The following is a 23,248-nucleotide window of genomic DNA, read 5'->3' on the forward strand; positions in this document are numbered from 1 at the left end:
TAATCCCTTTAGCAAATTAGGGCCAGTTATTTAATTTCCCAACTTTACTACCTATCAAATTGTTGAAGAATTGGGTGTGTTACAGTACATGTACAACTAAGAGGTCAAGAGTTCTATTTAATATCTGACTAATCTCCAAAAAATAAGCAATTTTCTTAACACTATTAAGTCCCATTGTAGATAGATAAAAATGCATCTCATAAAAAGTGCAATAGTTAAACATTTGAACGAATGCAGACCATTGCAGTGCACAGCCTGTGTCATAAGGGGACATTAAATTGTTGCAATTTACCATAATTGCTATTGAACTAGACCAAACAGTTGTGCACATTTTAGCAGTTGACACGAGTTGGTAGCTGTAACCATCACTGATAACGTCTGTTATATATCTCTTTACATGGCCAAGGCCTAAATTCCCTGAGTACTGCACAACAAGTGCAACTTACAATGATTATATTTGCCATGGTAACTGACAGCGCAGCAATAAACTAATCAGCTGCTAGTGTTTTAGTCATTCCATAATAGTAGCTTCGATTGCTGTAAGTTATGACGATGGGAGATTTTATTTCTCTTGCGATACACGGACTGTTGGTTCTCTGCAAACGACCATCACTCCAGTTTTGACAGCCTGCAGTCAAAGCGATGGAGCACTTAAACTCCAACGCCATGGCGACACAATTTATCAAATGCTTGTTGATTGACTCTAATGGGCTTCATCAGCAAAATTTAGATTATTGCAATTTCCATAATGGCATTATGCGTATGCTGGATTACTAAAAAAAAGAGAAAAGAAATAGAATCCATATCAGTAGATGATAATGTGATGTGAAGTCTTTATGAACATGCATGCAAAAACACATGGAAACATATAAACATACATGCACACAGATAGTATAGAAGGAAAGATCATCATAGTTCACTAGTAAGTCAGCAGTACTGTAAAAGTGGAAATTTTTGCGCATTTCACAAGAGATGAAACTAGCACAAAAATAAAAGCAAGCAAATTTTCAGTTTGTTATATGTGATACTGTCTTATATTCTGATTCCATGGAATTAAAAACACACGAAAGTCATCCTATCTGGCAAAAAAAAAAATGTCCACTTTTACACAGTATTATAAAGTTAGTGGCACTCACATGTGTGGAGGCAGTTCATACAGGTTCATTCCTCTGTACTCCATGATCTTTTCCATTGTGTATAGGGGCAGCTTGCTGTATGGATTCACAGACACCACCACGTTCCCAATGTATGTCTGCAATTGAGATTTAATACAAAGTGAATATTAGATTAGAACAGCTACTTCCTCAGTAAGCCAATTTCTCAGTCAGCTCAAATGAAGTACTAATGTATGGGTTACTTCTTGGCAGCAACAATCTGAAGAATGACAGTGTCGACTGTAAAGTAATTCTGAACTCTGTAGTTTTAACAATGTCATCAAACTGCCTGGAATTAACTCTTTATGCCCGTAACTGGCACTGGTATGTTTGACTCATACAGCATTATACTGTAAAACATGATATATTCGTGGCATGAATTTTTCGCGAATTGGAGCCGACAGCCTTTTTTGCGGCATGAAATTTTCGCGAACTGCCACTGGCATTCAATGCATATAGTGTAGACAAGAACTTTCGCGAATCTTGGCGCTCGCGAAATTCGCGAAATTAAAATGCACGCGAAAATTCCTCGTTTTACAGTATACAACATTCAAACACTACCTTATTATCTATTGGTTTGAATTTGAAAAGACACGCACACAACATGAAAACATGACTTACTCAAATTACGAGGCATTCATCTGTTTTAAAGAATTTTCTAAATACTAAAATGTTTCATACTTGATATTTCATCCAGCTTCTTTGCTGAAAGCAGTCAATTCACATGACCCCCCCCCCCCCACACACACACACACACAATGTTGATGTATCAGTAGGATGCTATGTCACAAAAACTCTCAAGTGTCCAATTGGTGTCATACCTGTCACTACATTTGTTTGATTTTGTTCAGATTTCACTAGCCAATGACTATTTTTCCACTCTCTTGTTTCCTTGCTTTCACTGAAAGAAAACTTTCCTCTTTTCAGGGACTAGGGGGGGGGGGATTAAAACTATTTCAAGGCATGTCTTGGGATAAAATTCTCTTCAAGTTTTATCCACGTAAATCATAGATGTCAATTCCAGGGACCCAACCATGGGAAGAAGTGTGTGGGAAAGTATTATCTCTGCTGTTTATAAAAGTGCCTGACTTGTAAGGTTACTGATGTGACAGAAAACTTGGTTTGACTATGAAAGTACCACCCCAAGGCAAGATAGAAGGTATCATATTGATTGGCAGGAAAAGCAAAAGGTCACTGTCATCAGAATTCCTTTGAAGTATTCATATAATCAGCATCCATGATGATGCCCACACTTGAATGGTTTACAGTTTATGAAAATTGCTCCATGATGAAACATGTTCAGAGACATCATTAGTGCTGCATTGTGTAAAGTTCGTATTACCTACACATCCACGGCCATGGATATCATTTCATCATCTGGTGACTCATACTTCGCATATTTTTGGAGTATAATTTATGATTTCATAAAGATGGTTATGAATATCACACCATCTTGTTGTAACATGGATCATTCATTTACCTTCTTTTTTTGGGGGGGGGGGGGGGGAATTATATCTTTGCCCAGATTCCCCTCTATTGTGACTTATTAGTAGGTAGATAAAATGGAAACATTCTCAACACAATTCAAAGAGATTTCATTCTGACAGCGTATTACTTGCTTTCACCGTTTTACAAATCATATTTTTCCACTTGGGACAGAAACAGCCTAAGACTTCATGAATTCAATTTTCAAATGAATTTAAATTTATGGATGTTTTTTCACTTGAAACTACCAACATGTCATTCAGTCACTCTTTTTTCTCACTGCATCAAATATTCTGAAATACCTGTTTAGTTAACATGAAATATTTTTTGCTGAGTTGGGCATCCTTATCGAGGCATACATCTAATATAAAAAATTACGCCAAAAACAGCTCTTATCTATTGATTATACTAACTGTTTTGACTCTTGGGTGAACCAACTTTTGAGGCTGCATCATTGGGAATCGATGACTTTTTATTCACTCATGAGGACAACATCTGGCAGACTCTACATAATATGTGTGAGCAAGTGTGAACAGATGTACACTTCGCCTGAAAATACAGATGTGTACCACAGATGTTTCACTGAGGTATCAAATGTAATTTTTCTTTTTGGTCATACAACTGCATGCCAGCCTGATACTTTGCTTCTACACAAAATTTTACTTTAAAATATTGCATCTTCAAATTTGTGAATACATGTGTGGTTGTAACAACATTGCTGTTGTGTTAGACATGAAAAAATGTAAAATTCCATAACCATTTTTATGTTCAATCATAATAATAACTTCTTCTACTGTTCTTGGTTTGTTTGCTCTCACTGTTTTTACTATATATAGCCAAATTTAACGCTCTGGGTGCCACATCAGTTTATCGTCCATAAGTATGTGCATGAAATTTGCGCACATTTTACTCATTGGCACGGAGAAGGTTAATATGCAGCGAAATTGCACTTTACTCATGATTACATGCTCTACAGAATTTTTCACACCACCAAAGACTGCACAAATTTTTCCCACATGTCTCCTTTTTGTTTGGTTTGATGGCTAGCTGATGATAACAATGTCATTTGGTATCTCCCTAACCTTCCTAGACATCTGCCCTCCATCAAAAAAAATTATAAAAATAGAAAATCCTTGCATTCATGGGCAATTCTGAGAGGAAGATATTTCTGAAGGAAAATGAGCAGCAGAGCCATGTGTGCATTTACCAGTAAACCATACTGAAATCGAAGCTTCATCTAATGTGTGTACAACTTCGGTGGGTTCCTCGACGCCTTTCAGACGACACGCGGTTTCCGCTCATTTTCAGAGCACGATTGTTTCGCGACTGCCAGATATTAGAAGTGATAATCACGAAACCCCATCAACATGTAAAGGTCAGAACTATTCTAAGCACAGTAAAAGGCCACATGAATAAAGACTCCTCCATACATTGTATCTACAATGCAAATGAATTCGAACCATGCCTACATGTACTGTTGCCAAGCCAGAGAACCTTCCCACCTTCCATTTCCCTGAAATATTATGCAAATTATTTGATATCGCATCACAGAAATATGAATTTGAAATTTCCCACATGTGCAATCATATATTTTGAAGATGGTTCATAAAGCTCAATCTGGCAAGTTCATTTTTTTTTCTTCATAAAACCTACGAACCTACCATCTCTGCAAGCTTGCCTTTTGCATGAATTTGTCCTTTCCAATAATATGGTGATTTTGAACAAAAAGTTTCGTATATATACATATTTATTTATCACTTTTTTCCATAACTGTAGTGGTCAAAGTGTGATACTAGAAATTAAATTTGATTCGAATTAGTTTGATTTCATTTGATCTGATGATTATGAAGCTAAGAGTTCATAAAAGCCGCACATATCTATAGCACTCTACATACTCACCATCTAAACAAAGTGTTGTTCACAGTATGTCTTGTTTTTTCTGTTGCTAAAAACTGACATATCTCTATGTACAGTCTTCTGATACAATTGTGTTACACTTAGGACCCAATACTGAACCCATTTAACCAACTTTTGTATCGAAGTTACAAAAGTAAATATGATGACACGAGTTTCTCGCTGGAAAAATAAAGTGTCTTATCTTTTCAACAAGCTTGCTAGAGTAAATATTTAGTGAATATCTGTAAACATTTATAAACAATGAGGTTAAGCTGAAGTCATTAATGTATCCATGAATAAAACAATCGCCTGCCATGCAGTTACGGTCTCTTATGAATCATTCAGCTGTTTCTCCCAGCTTTTCCCACTGTCAACCATATTATGATACATTGTATAACAGACTGTATGGTAGACAAATTTATATCAAGTGGAAGGGGATGAAAAAAAAAACAGCAAAACAAATGAGTACTAACCAAATATGAACACACATTGCACTGTCAAGAGACAGAAAATTCTAATACGAAAGTTATCCCAGTGGAACCTACTTTGACACTGGTAAAATAACAACATTTCAGCATCAGTTTGGTCATGACCAGTTTGTAGGTCCAAATACAATTTGTCAGTGTATCATTCAATTGATTATTCTAAAGACCCTCTATTTTTTGACATACAATGTACATTTGTATGACTATGCTTTTCCTTGTATAGTACTCTTCAACAACTATAAAAAAAGTATTTTTAGACAATACTTAAGTTAATTAACTTCTCCATTTGAAACTATGTTGACAAAATAATGCCTTAGACAATCTTCAGCAGAAACAGAAAGTGAATGTATGTCTTTACAAAAGTAAAAGTAGTACTTAGGCCCCTACATTGTATTGATAATAAATATGATTCCAAAAGTTGAGTAAAAGGCATATGTCACACAAAAAATGAACACCCTATTGGGTGGCCATTAAAAAAAAATTATATATATATATATACATATATATATATATATATATATATATATATATATATATATATATATATGCACGTTCAAGGGTTCCTGTGTGTGCTTGTCTTAAATACAATATACTTCAGCTGACATTATACTTCTTACTTGAAATTTTCAGCTACTAAACAGCACACATTCCTTCATCACTATAAACAACATTCAGAAGTCACATATTTTCATATAGATCTCCCTTTTTTGGCTTCCATATTGAATTCAAAATGACCATACGATACATGGCCCCTCTTCTTCTGACAAGCCTGTCACTTACTGAATAAAACTTGCATTTGAGAGGTCCATTCATTGACTTGACAGCACCAGTGGTGGTCTAGCCACCTAATTAAATTTCCCCCCTAATGCCCAATCGATGTCAGGGGCACTACATGTACCTCTGTCAAGATCCTGGACCGTTTTCACACCGGTCAAGTACCATAACTGCAATGCTGAATTACAATTAAAATTACAACTAGAAAAGCACTCTGAGAGCGCAGACCTCAACCAAGCAGCTACTTTCCACCGATGATCTTGCTCTTCCCAAAGAGATTTTTCTCCTCTCCACCACTGGGGAAAAGTTCTTTGGGCTCTTCCATAGAGATCAGTGATTTCCACCCATAGGTATACATGCTGAAAACTCGCCCGATTTCCCAAATAGAAGCCTTTGTTACGTCATAAACCCTCAGCTGTGCGGCGCGCCTTGCCCTAGGAGAAACTAGAGCACGCACTTTAGTGAGTGTTTGAAAACCTCAAAAATGCGCAGCTTGAACTCCCAAGTTCATTGACCCTACCTGTCAAAATATCAAAAATCCTTCATAAATTCCCCAAAAATTATCGGATCACTACCAAAATTTAATCATTTGTTACTTGTGTCATTCTCAACCTTTCCTGTAAGTTTCATCAAAATCCGTTCCCTACTTTTTGAGTTATTTTGCACACGGACAAACAAACAAACAAACTAAAAAACAAACAAACCAATGGTAACGAAAACATAACCTCCTCCCTTGGCGGAGGTAATTATGATTGGAATTGTCATCCATACACAGGACGGGGGAAGGCTTCGCAGATTCTGAGGTTTTGAACTTCAGAGTAAGGAAAGGAGGTGTGGCTTCTTTCTAAGTTCCTATCAATCATTCTTGAGTGTTACGTGGCGCACGCTTTGACTGCAGTGTGAGCATTTGAGGAGTGCGGTTTCTCTGCAAAAGTGGTTGAAGGGTCACCATAAGCTCCGCCCACCAAAACATGATTTGGAGGTCAATCTGTACACACGACTGTTTCGTTCCATTATATTCTAGAGAATCTGGATTGAAAAGCCCTTCCACACCATTATTTGAATCATGATTGGGATTACGATTCAAATCACCCTCCGTGATTCCAGTGTGCATAGACACAGCCAAAATGTATCATTTGAATCATGAGTCTAGTGATGTGTCATTAGAATCGTGATTCAAATTACGCACTCTTGGTTCGTGTGAAAACAGCCCTGGATAAATCAAAATGGATGGATGACTTCCAACCTCTTTGCTTTTCACAGTGACAGATACAGTGTCTAGCATGTACTTGTCTGAGCTGGGTCTTCTACAAGTTAATCCCAGCAATTAGTTTGCCCTGAAAGCACTAGTTTGTGCCTTCTCTGTTACCCCCCCCCCCCCCCCCCCCCCCCCCCCCCCCCCCACCCACGGAAGTAGATCATGATTTAAACACCTTGACTTTACAGGTTTGAAAAGTTTAAGGAATCCAAGATAGATCCTTTCCTAGCTCCACCAATAATGATGTACGTATGAATTGAACTAGCATATTTGTTCCATTTTGAAAGACAGAGTAGATTGAATGATAAATTTAAGTTCAATAGGATTTTCAAGGTAATACAATATATGACAAGTACTGCAGGTCAAATGGTGATTATGCAACCTGACATAATCCTCCTGTAATTAGTTGCGTTCAGGCGACAGGCCCTAACCTCGAGGTTAGGAAACCTTGAGGTTAAGCTCTTGCCCCCTAACTACCGGCATGCATCCATATGACGAATCTTAACCTCGAGGTTACTGTAAGCTCCTGCCCCTTTGAGTACGTTGATTTCTGTGTCCACATGGTGCTTAACTATAAGTGGGACCCCCCACGGCTTGTGGTTAGAGCACTAACCATGAGATATCTCGTGGCTCTTAACATCAAGCTAACCTCGAGGTTAGCTATTTAAACTACGAGTGCATCTACACGGTCCCTAACTACAAGCTTAAAGGACAAGTTCACCTTCATAAACATAAGGATTGAGAGAATGTAGCAATATTAGTAGACCACATCATTGAAAGTTTGAGGAAAATCGGACAATCCGTTCAAAAGTTATGAATTTTTGAAGTTTTTGTGCAGTAACCGCTGGATGAGAAGACTACTGCAGTCTGTGAATAACTTAGATGTCACATGTGTACAACAATATAAGGAAAATAGAAAGAGAATTTCACATAATGTCATGTTTTGAAAAAAGTACACATTCCCCCGACTCGTTACCGACAAATGTTATGGGTAATATTATTCCCCCTGCCTTTAGAAAGAGGCAAGTCAAGTGCTCTTTTATTATGCGAAAAAAGTGAAAATATGTTGAATTTTCTTTACATTTTCTTTATAATGTTGTACGCATATGACTCACAAGCTGTAGTAGTCTCCTCATCCAGCGGTTCCAACACAAAAATTTTAAAAATTCATAACTTTTGCATCGATTGTCCAATTTTCCTCAAAACTTTCACTGATGTGTTCTACTAATATTGTTGCATTCGCTCAATCCTTATGTTTATGAAGGTGAACTTGTCCTTTAACCTCGAGGTTAAGGCTTGCCGTCTGAACGTAACTATTATGTGCCCAATAAGTCTATAATCACAATGATTGCACATAATGAATAATGACTCTCCTACATTAATCACATTTCCTAATCTAATCAACATATTATGAACTGCATGAGCAGGCAGTGTGGATCAAATTTCCTTTTGAAACCTCACCTGATTAGGTTTTTCAATGATTAGAAATTTGTGATACTTGATTAAAGTTCTGGGTACAAAATTTCTATATTAAATGTTAATGTGCACCTCGTGGGAAACCGTTTTGGTGAATGCTGTTTCTATTGACACAATTGGCATTTTCTTCAAAAGCTCCTTACCTTTCATCAAACTTTCTCTGCATTGATAGTACGCACTGTAACCCATTTCCCAGCTCAAATTGAATAAGTATCATTGGCAAAAAAGGGGGAAAAAATCCTTGATCTTCCCTGAATACCTAATCTTCTTCCCATCACATATCAGATAAAAGTTATGTATCTTTTCAAGAGTCAATGCATTAGTCTTAAAGATAATAAAAAGTTTTGGTACCTCAAAAGCTTCACTGAATTTCCTTGTCTTGGTTTGTGTTTCAGGTTAAAGTACGTTGTCTGTGAGAATTACTCGCCCCAAAGTGCTCTCATGTCTTAGTAATCATGCAATAATGGTTTCGTACCAGAGCCGACGCTGTACAGCGTCGATAAATATTGTACGAAACCTCTGACTGCGACCAGCAGCGTGCATCCCATTGTACGCATAGCTAACTGCGACCAGCAGCCCCATACGCATAGCGTAATGGGGCTTCGCATTGTAGCATTCAGGATCATGACAGAATTAGTATCGCGGGTAAATGTCAACTTAAAATCCAAAAATTTCTTCGATTTGAAGACTTACCAATTAAGTTGAAGTATTTAAAACAGGCTTCGAACAACGTTTGGTTCTGCCAATAGTCCCTTTCTGTTCGAATTGATGACTGAATGTGACTCGGTCGAGAGGACCTTGGGAGAGCTATACACTGGATACCATGGCCAGCGCATGCGCACACAAACATCTTATCCGTTCATGGATTTGAAATTTGTGTGCATGTGATGTGTTCGCATGCACTGGCTGTATACTAGTGAGTATTCATTGTACTGTATGTAGCTCTCCTAAGGTCCTGTCGACCGAGTCACATTCAGTCATCAATTCGAACAGAAAGGGACTATAGGCAGAACCAAACGTTGCCCGAAGCCTGTTTTCAATACTTCAAGTTAATTGGTAAGTCTTCAAATTGAAGAATTTATGGGATTTTAAGTTGACATTTACCCTGCGATACTAAATCTGTCATGATCATGAATGCTACAATGCGAAGCCCGATTACGCTATGCGTATGGGACTGCTGGTCGCTATGCGTATGGGGCTGCTGATCGCAGTTGATTGCATGATTACTAAGACATGAGAGCACTTTGGGGCGAGTAAGTCTCACAGTGTTAGTTATATGAAAGGTACTTTAACCTGAAACACAAACTAAGACAAGGAAATTCAAGGACACTTTTGAGGTACCAAAACTTTTTATTATCTTTAAAAGTCTTAATACTGCTTTAATATGTCATCTATGTGTGGCATCGTTTTGAGAGTTAATGAGTGCCTTCAATAACTTCATTTGAGATTCGTCCTTCCCTGAAGGGAGTTCAACTCTTCATCTCAATTTTCACTTGTTTCTTTCCTCATATGATTATATGACCATTCATCCATTCCTCAGTAAAGTTCATTGACACCATTTGAAGAGGGTACCTTCAAACAAGGGACCTGCTGTTACATTCAAAAATCTTTTCTGAATCTTGAGTTCCATGTATTTTTACATTCACACAAATGCATCATTTTTTTTTTCCAGTTGATATTAACTTGTACAACGACACTAAATAATCACATTCACAGAGTTGCCAATAGATGACGAATCACTCACACATGAAAGGTTCGGGTAATTGAAATATGACAGACTGTGTTCAAAGGTCATGAGTTAAAAAGCTCTTATTTTTTGACAGAATGGTTATTTCAATGTAAACTACATACAGCAAGTTTCATGCAGTCCCGACAGTCTTCCTGGAACAAATCTAGAAGAGATAGCTTTATCGTGCTTCAACAAAAGATCTGTCCAAATTAATCTCTTTTTCCGTGGTTTATCACACTTATTTGTATGTTTTGAAACATATGGATCAGTTAAAAAAAACAGAAAAAGTTATCAACCAAGGCTCAACATTAGCGGTGGCCAAAGGCCACCAGAAATAGATGTCAGACCATCGCTCTTTAAGAAAAGACATGTTTTGGTGACCCAATCAGGCCATCAAATTTCATTGTCGGGCCATCAAAAGAAAAGGTTACAGTGTCAAGCCTTGTCCACACTCGCCAACATTTGTTAGTACCATCATATACCACAGATGGGAAATGGATTTTAGTGTATATTTGTGGCACAGCAAATTCAAAATTGGGATCCTGATTGGTTATGAAAATCAGATTAATTTCTGTCAATCAAATTTTCATAGTGGTTTCAGTTCAATGTTCTTGTCTAAGCCTAACCTTTGTAAGAAGTACTGAACTCTGTAGATACCAACAGTAAAAATTTGAACTTAAGATTCTTGTAAGATATTTTTTAAATGCCTTGGTAACTAACAAAGTTACAAACATGAATCTAAAAGCACATACAAAGTTCTTTCACTGCATTTCATTACCCCCCCCCAAAAAAAAAACCAACCAAACAAACAAACAAACATACACACACATGTTTTACACACACGAATATGTTCAAATGATAAAGCAATGCCAAGATGCCCAACTATGTAAGTATTGCTGGTTTGTGTAAAAGATACGGAGACAAATTCATAAATGCATCATTGTTTACTGCATGATAACACAACCATATTTATGACCAAACAATTCTAGGTCTCTTTTTGATATATAAATTTGTGTTATATCACATGAAATTTACATCTAAAATTTTATGATGGTTTCACATATCAACAGGCCATGAAAAAAAGGTCAGTTGTATTTTTTTCCACAAAAAGTCAATACTTCCGAGAAAATTGAAATCTAGGGTTTCATGACTACTCCAAACATCATTGAATTGAGTACAGATCTCTTTCCTGTTACACCATTATGAATTTATCTATAAAATTCATAACTGCTTCAAACAACATCGGATCATTTCTAATGACAAGGTTAAATGGCCAGTCTCATGCATGTTTCCTTTATGCATGCTGAGAAGTTTCAATATTCATGCTGTACATTAAAGAGGTTTTCCCCCACAAAAACAAGACAAGGTTGTATTGAATATGAGCAGTGAGATAAATGCTACAGTTTAGATCACTCAAGAAATGAACAAAACCATAAAAGGTAATTTTTTAAAAACATTTTTACCCATTTCTACTTTTGCTAATAAAAACAAACATGATTTGTTGACTCTTTCACAATACTGTATGACTACAGTTTTCTTTTTTGCCTTACTTTCTATTCGTAGTTTTCATTTTCGTAACATCAACAGATCTTTGAAGACATACAAATTTAGGGGTTTTTTTTCTTTTCACTGGAAAGTGAAATTTTCAACTTCACTCTCCATTCAATGTATGTAAGGCAAAGTTCAACTATTGAGAAAATGACAAAGACAATTCACAGTAAAGAATATTCCACTTTCATTTCTTCGAGTATGAATCATACATCATGGCACATAAGCAATCATACATTTTTTTGAAATGTGCACATAGGGCATTGCATAGGATGATATTCCCCGACAGTCAAATGGTCAGGACATATAATTCAAAATTTGAAAATGCTTTATCAAATGAAATGGCATCTTCTTGGGGTTGCCTAACTTTGTATTTCTCCTTCCATTACCGGTCTTTAACTTTATGCACTATGCATGCATGCCATAAACCACAAATGCGTGTGTGCTTGCCAGCAACATTTTCTATGAAACATGTGCTCATCTTAAAGAGGTTTGAAGAAGGATACGTTTTCATAAAAGTAGTGGTGAATCAACCTCAATAAGGATTCAAATGGAGTATGGGGGGTGGGGGGGGGGGGGGTGTCGCAGCAGAATCTGCTGGTATGCTATTCCAGTACTTGTCAGCTCTGGATAAAACAAAGATGAAGTATTCCTTGAAGGCTCACTTGATAGGCATCAAATAAGATCTATGTTGGTTCACTCAAGATATATAAGGAAGCATTCACATGATCAGATCCAATGTGGTACCGGACAAGATAAAACAATACAATAGGAGAGGTATCCGTCAATAAGCATAGGCAATTTGGTCAATTCAGTAGAGTTTGATATACTTGGCAAATCTTACTTCGTAACCAGGAGTCTTAAATTCCAGGATGGATGCGTCATATGAGCCATCACCTCTAGCCACAAGGATGCAACATCCATTTGAAGGCAAGCTACCTCAAATCCTCTCCCCTCCGTCCTACTTTCCAACTGATGGTTACTGCCTTTCAACTTCTGTTTTATAGAATAGTATCATATATAGGCCTATATTCATAAATGAATTCAAGAAGATTAACTGTCATACTCACATAAACTTCGTTGGCCTTGAAACGCAGCTTCAGATTCTCAATGAAGTTCTCCTCTGTCAGCGGCTCCAGGAGGACACAGTCGCCCACTCCCACCATGTCGTCCAGGATGGTGCGGGTGGGGCCGCCGATGCCGTTCACTCCGTTGACCAGCGCCATTTCGCGTGCCGGTCTCCCAGCCTCCCACGCCGATGTCCGCTGACCGCTCTTCTCCAATACCGTCTGTTTTTCCTTTATGGAGATTCTCCTCCCTTTAATCTCCTATGACCTTCAAAGGAGATGAAGCAAAAATAATCGAGTCAATATCCTTTAATCATATCAATCGTGGATTAGTGATACTGAAGATGTGAAGATGAAAGGGTCAGAGTATTGGTATAATGGATTTGAAATCAAATGTGATAATTTCTGTCTCCCCTCCCCCCCCCCCCAAAAAAAAAAGGATTGCCATATAAATAGCCTACTAGAGGGCTTTTTACACTTGTAAAATTTTGCTTAGCCCCGGACCAACGGTGGGGCTAAGGGGGGGCCTTAGCCCCACCGTTGGTACGGGACTATCCTTAGCCCACTTTCTGTTTACACTCGTTTTTGCCAAAGTGGGCTAGCCCCACCGATAGTACGGTACTATCTGGCCCTGCAAAATAGCAGGGGTTAGCACCGCAATTGCGGTGCTAGCACCGCAATTGCGGTGCCAAGCAAGTGAGTGTAAACAGAACGAAAAAATAATCCTGGGCTAAGCGACGGAGACGAAGTCCGACCCTCACTGACCAATCAGAAACGAGGTAATCAAGTGCTGCCGGTGCGTGCGTGTACGTGTACAGTACACAGCGTAATTATGAATATTCATGTGGTTTGGAAAGTCCGGGGCTAAGAAATACGAGTATAAAAAGGTCAGTTTTCTCCTTAGCCCCGGACAAGAGATAGTACGGGACTAATTGGCGAGTGTAAAAAGCTGAAAAAATTGGTACGGGACTAACGATAGTCCTGGGTCAGAGAAAGTCCGGGGTTAAGAAACACAAGTGTAAAAAGCCCTTAGGAGTCTGTTATGGGGTTACCCATCCTTGGACTAACCAGACAAATCAGGCGGTCTAGTCAAGTGAAGGCAGAGCATTACTTCACTCAAGGTTTGCGACCTTGGCAAATTGGGACAATATGAATACTCCTGGATTTTTAATGTTTACAGGCCCACCTTAACCTGTTGAGGACGAGCTGATTTTGCTATAAGACACATTTTCCATAGACACCTGCCTGAATATACTCAGAATTAGTCTGTAATTTTGGATATGGACTGGGTTTGGAGGGTTGTACACAGTATGTGTTGAAGTATGCAGGCTCTCATGCGCCGAGAGTATCATTAATGATAGATACGGCGCATTATAAATGTACTTTATTATTATAATTATTATTAATGGGTTAAGAACAGCTTCATGATAGCTCTAAACTCTTTACCCTTGATATAACAGAGCTCTTATCACTTTATTTGTTTCCCAACAGACCCCATGATAACTTACACACAAACAGAAAAATTCTACAAAGAAGTTTTATGAACACAATTTGTTGCAGAACTGTCCATCAAGATTACACTGTGTGGTATATTGATAATAATAACAGTAGGAAAGCAAATATCTCAATTCAACTGAAGAAAAGTGAGGAAAAGCCAGCAGCCACTGTTGGTATGTTGTTCATTTCAATATAAACATATCTGACCAATGACATTGCCATGGTTACACAAAAGACACACTAACCACAAACATACATTGTACATAGTGACAGCAGGCTCAAACAGAACCAGCAGCACAATTTGTAGGCGTAGTACAAACCAGAGTATAGCAATGGCTTTGCAGTCATGGAAAAAAGAGGGATTAACAAAAATCATGCTAACTCTATGACTTCATATATTCATTACACTGTTAATATATATTTAAGGAAATTTAATCAATTTTCTTCAGTCTAGTTAAAATACTTAGGATATAGACTCTTTCATGATTCTTGTATAGGATTGGAAAAGACATTGGTACACTGTTCTTCAATGCCACACAATAATTGGACATTATTTTCACTTTTGTCTTTTTTTAACCTTCAGCAGCACCTCATCACCTTCCACAGGGTAAGGCTGTGAGTTCTGACAAAACACAGAAACAAACACACAAAAATGATGCAAATATATCTCCGAGGTTATGGATTATGTGACCTACTTTGTGCCATAATAATGTTTTTGTCACTTCTGTGCCAGTTTATCACTGATATACACCATGTAGTAGGGGGATGACGGGATGACAAGAAGTTAAAGGGAATTTCATCAGTGCTACACTGTGTAGCAACAAGGTATGTCGCTGGAAATATATTTGCTGAGATTATGGAACTACAATTGATAGTTTGCCTATAGGTGTTCGATCTATTTTTATGATGGCTATCACACGATTACTCAATTATGTCAAATAGTCGACAGCTGCACAAATTCTCAGAGAGGCCAACTCTCAAAACTGACAAAACAAGCAGCCTTTATTTGAGTTTCAGTCTCCAACACGAGGCACCTTATTTTCCTCATTACCAATGGCAGATCTGATATCCCCAAAATCTGAACTGTGTCCCCACTGGCTCGTGCGTCAGTTTCTAGTACAAGTGCACAAACAACGTAAGGTGTGCAAAACATATGGCAAGAGCAAAAATCTGACAGAAATGGTAGAGTTTTAGCTAACTTTTGGGTGGGGAGAAAAACTAAGCATTTTTAGTTTGGATACTTGCCTTACTTTTAGGGGTAATTCCCAGAGTATATACTTGTAGTAAATTTTTTGCTCTGGCTGTTTTCTTTCAACAGAAAAAAAAATAAATGAATGGCCCATTCAGATAAACTTTGAAACTTGGTCACAAGAAAAGAGGGCAACTTTACGAGAAACAGAGAACAAGAAGTCTGTACTGGCATAATCACCCTACATGAAGAGCACAGCTAATCCAACCATAAAAGCAATCATTAGGTGGGGCCCTGTACAGATGCACAAGATACTGATCAAATGTTTACATACTTTAATCAGGGTGGGACGAGTAGCATTACTCTACAGTGGTCTGGGAGTCAAAGTCTAACTGTAAAGTAGTGCACTGACCTGCATTACATACAGACTATAATATAGGCCTACACTGTATCTATGTAGAAAAGGAATGATCTTTAAAATCAACAGTGAGAGACTAAAGGTCACAAATGGAAAAATTCTTTCAAATATCCTTGTTTAGAATACATATTTCTTTTGTTTGTTTGTTTTTTATCTCATACTTAGCAGCTAAGCTTAGTTATCAAATTTCCTCTCCATCCAGAAGTAGCAAAATACCACTTGTGTTTTATGCAAAATACAATGTCCACAATTTAAAAAAAAATGTACAAATTTCATTGTAACTCATTGCAAAATGATCAGGTTAAACACCAAAGAAATATCTGAAAAAAAATTTGTTCTGAATCATAAATGATTAAGCTCTGCAAAATATTGATATACTTTATGAAATAGGCCTTTGTCAACGATGTTCCTACATCACTATAGGCCCATTTACACTTGCTTGGAAAAATCGTGATTTTTCTAAAATCGGGACATTTGGGTGCAAGTTGCTAAGCAACTACACCCAAACGCCCTCGAAACATCGCCAGAAAAATCGCCAGCCGGAGTGCGATTTTTTGAAACATCGCGAAGTTTGAGGCGAAGTTAGCGAGTGTAAACCCAAGTTGCAGAAATATCACGATTTTTCATCACGTGACTTTCGGTCTCGGATTGCACCGGGAGTTTACTCGTGTTCCCGATCCCTCTTTGGAACGTGTAGAGAGTACGTCGGTCACTGGCCAGAGTACTAGTACACGGTATAGACAGCTGTGTACAGGTCTAAATGGCCGATCCTCGATCGGCTCGTAGTCTCTCACCTCCCTCTCCCTGATGAAACTAGTACGTGAAAACTACTACTAGTAGCAAACCTGAAGTTCTCCAACCACGTATCATCACTCCAAGACGACTTAACAAAATAATGTTCTCCCAGAAATGCGTTGATTCAGATTGTGAGAGAGCCCGTACTGCTCTCGATATACGCCGTTTGTGGAATACTAGTACAGGAGTATGTAACAAGTGTGAGTTCTTGCTGTCGCCTGATAAAATACCAGTCCTAACTTCCAAGTCCTACTTCTCACTTTCGTCATATCGACGAAATTTCATGATCCTCCTGAATGCTGTGGTAGATGAAGTTTTACACACCTACTACGTATGTGATCTAATATAGCAAGCTATATAGTCTCGTGAAGCACAAATTTATGTGTGCATTGTACTGATAAAAAGCATTGGCTCAACGTTCCAACCAGCTATTGTGATCAAAATATACTGAACTGAAGTGAAAACGAACAGAATAGCGCGCGCTTCCACTCAGCTACCGTGTTGAAAAGAGGTAAATTACGCATGCGCACTACCGACCAAAAAATCGTGATGTTTCGTGAAGCTCAAACTTCGCATGCTTTTGCGCAAGTGTAAACGGTGGAACCAAAATATTGCGATTTTAAAAATCGCGATGTTAGTAAGTGTAAATGCGGCTTATGATACAGATTGGGGACCCTAAAGTCTGGCAGAAACCACACAGCACAGGTTGTACAAAGCCTCAGACATCACCTCATGCATGCACCAGTGGTTGACAATATGAAGTAGTTTAGTACCTGGGTGAGCTATAACTATTCCAAAAACAAGATATCCTTTTTTAGAAAAGGGGTGTTCTTTCACACATCATGTGGAAACACAAACAACAACTCTTTCATTGGTGTAGTTCATTCAGCATCCAATACTAGGGATGGGCCAGACACAATATCTGCTTGTTGTTATATCCTGTATAATGGATATATATGTGCCATATTTTCTTTCCCTTCTGAAAGATGTTGAAAGTTGGTGTTCCCATTACACATACAGGCAGACCGTTATAGAAATGAGGAACATGAAAATAATAAAAAAGTAGCAATGTGATTTACTGCAAAGATTGATACATCTCCCTAGGCATTAAGAAATATGAAAAGTAGCAATGCAATATATTAATGTATGTACCAAAAAGACTGATACATCTCCCCAAACATTAAGCAAAAATTAAAAGTAGCAATGCGATATTTACCAAAAAGATTGATACATCTCCCCAAACAACCTGTTACAGATATCAAGCACATCGTCAACGGCACTTGCTTTGTCAAAGAGCCAAAATACTCCTTAAATTGTCAGTTTTGGTCATATTTACAATGTAGGTTTCACCACGGGTTGCTTCCAATTTCTGAGTCCAGCATAAAGTCTGTCAGATATCAACAGGATATACTTGGTATAAACATATCATCCATGAAACTGCAAGAATTCATGCCATCTCACCATTAAAGATCCAGGGGCCCGTTGCATAAAAGTTACTATTATGGTAACTTTGCCATCCAATGGTAACTACCATGGCAACAATACTCAACAGCCAATCAAAATCAAGAATTCCATGGAAGTTACCATTGGATGGCAAAGTTACCATAGTAGTAACTTTTATGCAACAAACCCCTGTTTACCTTTGGGAGCAGTGATTCAAAAAGTGTTCAAGGTATCACATTTGATGCATATGTGTAGATCTCTTGTATCACAAAACATCCTATCATATAAATATTTTGCATTAAAGGGATAGTACAGTATTGGTGGAGATGAGAATTGGGCTTTTAACTTTTTGCGAGATACCAAGAAAACACTTATGATATAGTACAGAGTATACCATTTTAAGAGGAATTCAAAGTTCATTTGATGAAAATTGGGTTTGGAATGAATGAAACATCAAAAAACAAAGTAAAACAAAGCGATCGTTATAAAGTGTGGGTCCCACACTTTATCAGAATCGCTCTTTTTTGGATATCTCAGCCATTTCAAAACCAATTTTCATCAAATAAATGTTGAATTCCTCAAAGAATTACATGCTCTTTCATATTTCATAAGAGGTTTCTCATTATTTCAACAAAAAATGTTAGAAACCTAAAATTCGGTCTCAACCAAAACTGTACCATCCCTTTAAAGCCTAAACTACAAGGAGATATCCGTGTTTTTCTCAATAAACCATAACTGTAGACGGTTTAGTCAGGAAACATTTCTATTATAACTATTGTTCACATTTTGTGTATAATTTAACAATACTTAACATCGATTACACGGATTCAAATTTTTACAGTGCTTGTTTCTATCCGTAACTCACATTTCAAAACTATTTTGAAACACTAAAGCTGGGTTTTTGTTTCATCTGCAAATTGTGTAGGATCCAATATGGGCTGCTTCCAATTTCTGAGTCCAGCACAAAGTCTGTCAGATAGCAACAGGATATACTTGCTATCAACATATCAGCCATGAAACTGCAAGAATTCATGCCATCTCACAATTAAAAAGAAATTTTAAAAAAAAGACAGAAAAGAGAAGAATTCTCATCTGCTGACTGTAACACACAGGAAATATTTTGATGACATTACAATGTACACCTGGAAGAATGGAAAACACACGAAAAATAACCATGGCAAGCTGAAAAAACAAGGAAGAGACAGGGAAAATTCACCTGACCATGTATACAGAGGGGTATTGAGATATGCATCTTACATGGAATGATAATGCTTTTTTTTTTTCACTGAAGATGACGGATACATGTTTTTAGAAGTAGAACATAAATCCATGATATCTGCAGTATTTATGCTCTCTTTTAAGATTCAGCCCAGCTGACATGTGTGCAGTTCTCTCCATTTGAACTCTGCATGACTCCCCTCTTCTTAATCTAGTATAGGCCAACTAAGAAAAACAAAACAAGCTAACTGCTATCCCATTCAACATTAAAAACCCCACACTGTCCACCCCTTTGCACCCTATACAACAAATTGAACGCAAATTTTAACAGCATCTATCAGCGTCGTAATTGGAAGGAAATTTTTACAGCCGTCAAAAGTAAAGACTTGCACACATTTTCTATCAAAATCCTCATCACGGCAAGCTTCCTCGCAACATCGTCCTGACTGTTTTATGACATCTTGTATAAAGAGCTGCAAATGCGCTCCTTGCCTTCTTAATTTTTATTGCACACAGTGCATGCAGTCAGACGGTCGAACAGCCCAAGACACAGGCCAGAGAGCACAGGGCAAAGCACGTGTTGTGTTGTTTACAACTTGGCAAGTGTTTCCTTGTCTTCTTGCCATCACTCATGGCCAGCGACACTAATTGAGCTGGACAGGAACATGCCTCGGTTTACAGTTTACTTTCAGACCCAACGTGATTTTTTTTTTCACCTCACAGTGAGATAATGAACAGAGGTGATATCCTAGGTTCCACAAAAATCAGGGTGCACAGAAAATGTATTCCAAGTTGTCAGTTAACCCTTTTATTCTTTAATGAAAGCACAACAGATTTTACATGTAAAGTGAGCATCAACACATTGCTGATTCACACGAATGATTATTCAGAGCATAATCTTGGATAATCTCTCTCCCCCACTCCCCCCCCCCCCCCACTTTAACATTGTCATCAAAAGACAGCACACTTGTCTAGTATCAGAGTGGTACATATGTCCCATTTCATCTCAAATTGCAAACAGGTTTAAAAATCAGCTTAGCTGGTACATTGTATTTGTATTTCTTGAGGCATTAAACACTAGACGGCCAAGAATGTTCACTGAGAAAAGTATTCATTTACCAGACTTTGTTTCTGATAGAATCATCCTATTCCTCTGAATGGAAATGTATACATGCACTGAAGTAGTAATGTACTGCAGGTCTGTACAATATGATACTGTATTCACATCACACCGTAGTGTATTTCATGTTTCTAGTATGTTGTGAAAAAAAAGTGTAATGTTGACATTTTTCATGAACCTAAGAATTGTGATGAATTGTGACACTGACATGAAATAAACTGCATTTGATGTATAAGTACATGAGCAAATTGTTGGAATTTTCCACATTTCTGAAGAAAAAGAACTGAAATGAATATGAATGCAAACCTGAATCTGTTCACAAATCACAGAAGTTTTACTTCTCCACTTTTTGTTGTAGCACAGAATTACACAAGACAGTTTGCAAAATACTCCACAGTAGGAACTTAATACACACTATAAAGAACCTGTAGGAAAAAAAAAACAGTACCACTGTATGAAGTAGTACACAGCATTCATCTATAATCTATCCAATAAATACCAATGTAACCACAAAATGCAAAATACGCAAAATATGCAAAAATGTGCAAAATATTCCACAGTAGGAACTTTTACAAATATACACACTATAAAGAACCTGTAGAAAAAAAAAATGGTACCCCTGTATGAAGTAGTACACAGCATTCATCTATAATTTATCCAATAAATACCAATGTAACCACAAATATTTGGCAACTGCACACCTGCATAGTTCAAGGACACACAGGAATGCGAGAGCTTACAAGTCATTCTGCAAGAATGGTTCGTTTCATTTCCTGAACACCTGAATTAGAGAACTGGAAACAACAGCACAGTGGCAGCCACTGGGAAGTCAATCTAAGCGTGTCAGCACGAAATCACAACAACCACAAAGCAGCAAAAAAAAAAAAAAAAAGCCCACTCGTTTCACCGTAAAACTTCCATAGATGGTAATAAAAACACACAGTGTCAGGTAGGGCAACCTCTATTACTTCCAATAAAACGTCAGTGAACTACTCATTTACCAACTACCTACGCAGTTGTCAATCTTCTGAGACCTTAATTTGCCAGTTCGATTCATTTTCCCCAGCCTGCATTTTCATGCACAACACACACTTATTAGAGAACAACATTTTCTTTACTGACTACCAGTACAGAAACCTCATTTTCTTCACACAAACAGAGGAAATCTATACCAAACCAACAATACGGTACTGCCTTTGACTCCTGGTCTTTTGCAGATATATGCCTATTATATATGCGCATTGCAAAATGATACACTGTATTGAGAGTTCAAACTAGCTAAACCCCTTTCATTTGTAATCTTGGCAGGCCATATACAAAAACAGACTGCACTGGTACTTTCCATAAAAATTTTGATGACGATTTGAGTTAAGAGTACTGGTAGCAATTAAAGACATTAAAGGCCATCTAAAATCATTCAAAAAGACTACCTCACTCCACAGACCACGTGCGAGTGACGCATCATATTCCCATATATAGTGTTGTTGCCCTTTCTTCAGTCGAAGTGGACTTTTGAGACATACAACTCCTGAAGAAGAATGTTGTGCTCTTATATCGAATTTGGCACCTCAAATGAAAGTGGCGGCAAAGTTGTAACAACAAATAGGTCAAATATCATGGGGAGGCACACTCCACGCACAATGAATAGAGGCTTGTCCAATAAATTCAAGTTGCGAGAGAAGAGGCAATAGAGAGAGAGAGAGAGAGAGGGGGGATACAACAGACACACATAGCTCAGAGCACGCACGCGAGAAGAATGAGTTGACAACGACGACCGACGACCGTGTGTTGTCTCAAACAGCTATCATTCCCCAGAGCCAACGATTTGGGTTAACCTTTCTGGAAGTTGATTTGGGGGGGGGGGGGGGAAGGGGTTGCTGATTATTAACAATAGGCTGCCACATACCTTTCCATTCACCGCCTGGCTGGGTAGGGATTACTCCATAGCCATGAATCCACAAGCCCGGGCGGAAAAAAAAAAAGAAGAAGAAAGCAACGGACTCAGTCGGTGACTAACTCAAGCATGGAACTCCCCCGTTGTGGCTGATCTGACTAGCCCCGCATTCAGCAGGAGGGGCACAGATGAATGGCACAGTCATTGTTTACTAGCCTGCCCCTCCCCCTTCCTCTTACCCCATCCCCCCTCCTCCTTTGTCCAAACCTATCTTTCTCTCCTTGAATCATATCTGTCCAGCAAATCTTGTTATTTGCACCCCATGCCAGAGAAGATTAATCTCACATCTATTCCACTGCTATTTTGATTGATGAATATCACAAGAAGAAAAAAAAATCTGTGTGTTTCTCTATGTACTGCCTGAAATGAATAAATAAATAAATAAAAAGGCATCAAAACACATGTACCAGGTATGAGGACAGTTGTAGATAACAACCTCCTTCAATCATCAGCATCATTATCGCAATCAATCTACACAACACAGATTTACACTTCACGTCTTGTGTATCCGGGGTATGGTAGGTAGCATGCGACACACCTCTTTGACATAAATCCACAAGACAGAAAGGGAGGGGAAATGCGTAAACAATTGTGATAAAACCCACCCCCGTAGAGGATATTGGCTTGACAAATTGGATTGCCACAAATGTACACATCCTGTCCTTTTAACACATTCTATCCCATACATTGAAAGGTCTGTTGTTTATACACATTATTAGTGTGCAAATTTGCTTAATTGTTC

General features: G+C 38.0%; 1 protein-coding gene across 1 annotated transcript in view; it reads right to left on the reverse strand.

The window, feature by feature from the left end:
• LOC139710852 (unconventional myosin-Ia-like) overlaps nt 1-23,248 on the reverse strand; it is a 96,999-nt gene that overhangs the window by 63,721 nt on the left and 10,030 nt on the right. Inside the window, exons 2-3 of the mRNA XM_071622774.1 lie at nt 12,876-13,140; nt 1,137-1,252 (exon numbers count right to left, since the gene is read on the reverse strand). Of these exons, the coding sequence (XP_071478875.1) occupies nt 1,137-1,252; nt 12,876-13,031 (272 nt within the window). The 5' untranslated portion in view covers nt 13,032-13,140. The remainder of the gene's footprint in view (nt 1-1,136; nt 1,253-12,875; nt 13,141-23,248) is intronic.

This window comes from Diadema antillarum, unplaced genomic scaffold (genome assembly GCF_040938485.1).
Source record: "Diadema antillarum isolate AM-2024a unplaced genomic scaffold, OU_Dant_1.0 seq00001580_RagTag, whole genome shotgun sequence".
In the NCBI taxonomy this organism is placed as follows: domain Eukaryota; kingdom Metazoa; phylum Echinodermata; class Echinoidea; order Diadematoida; family Diadematidae; genus Diadema; species Diadema antillarum.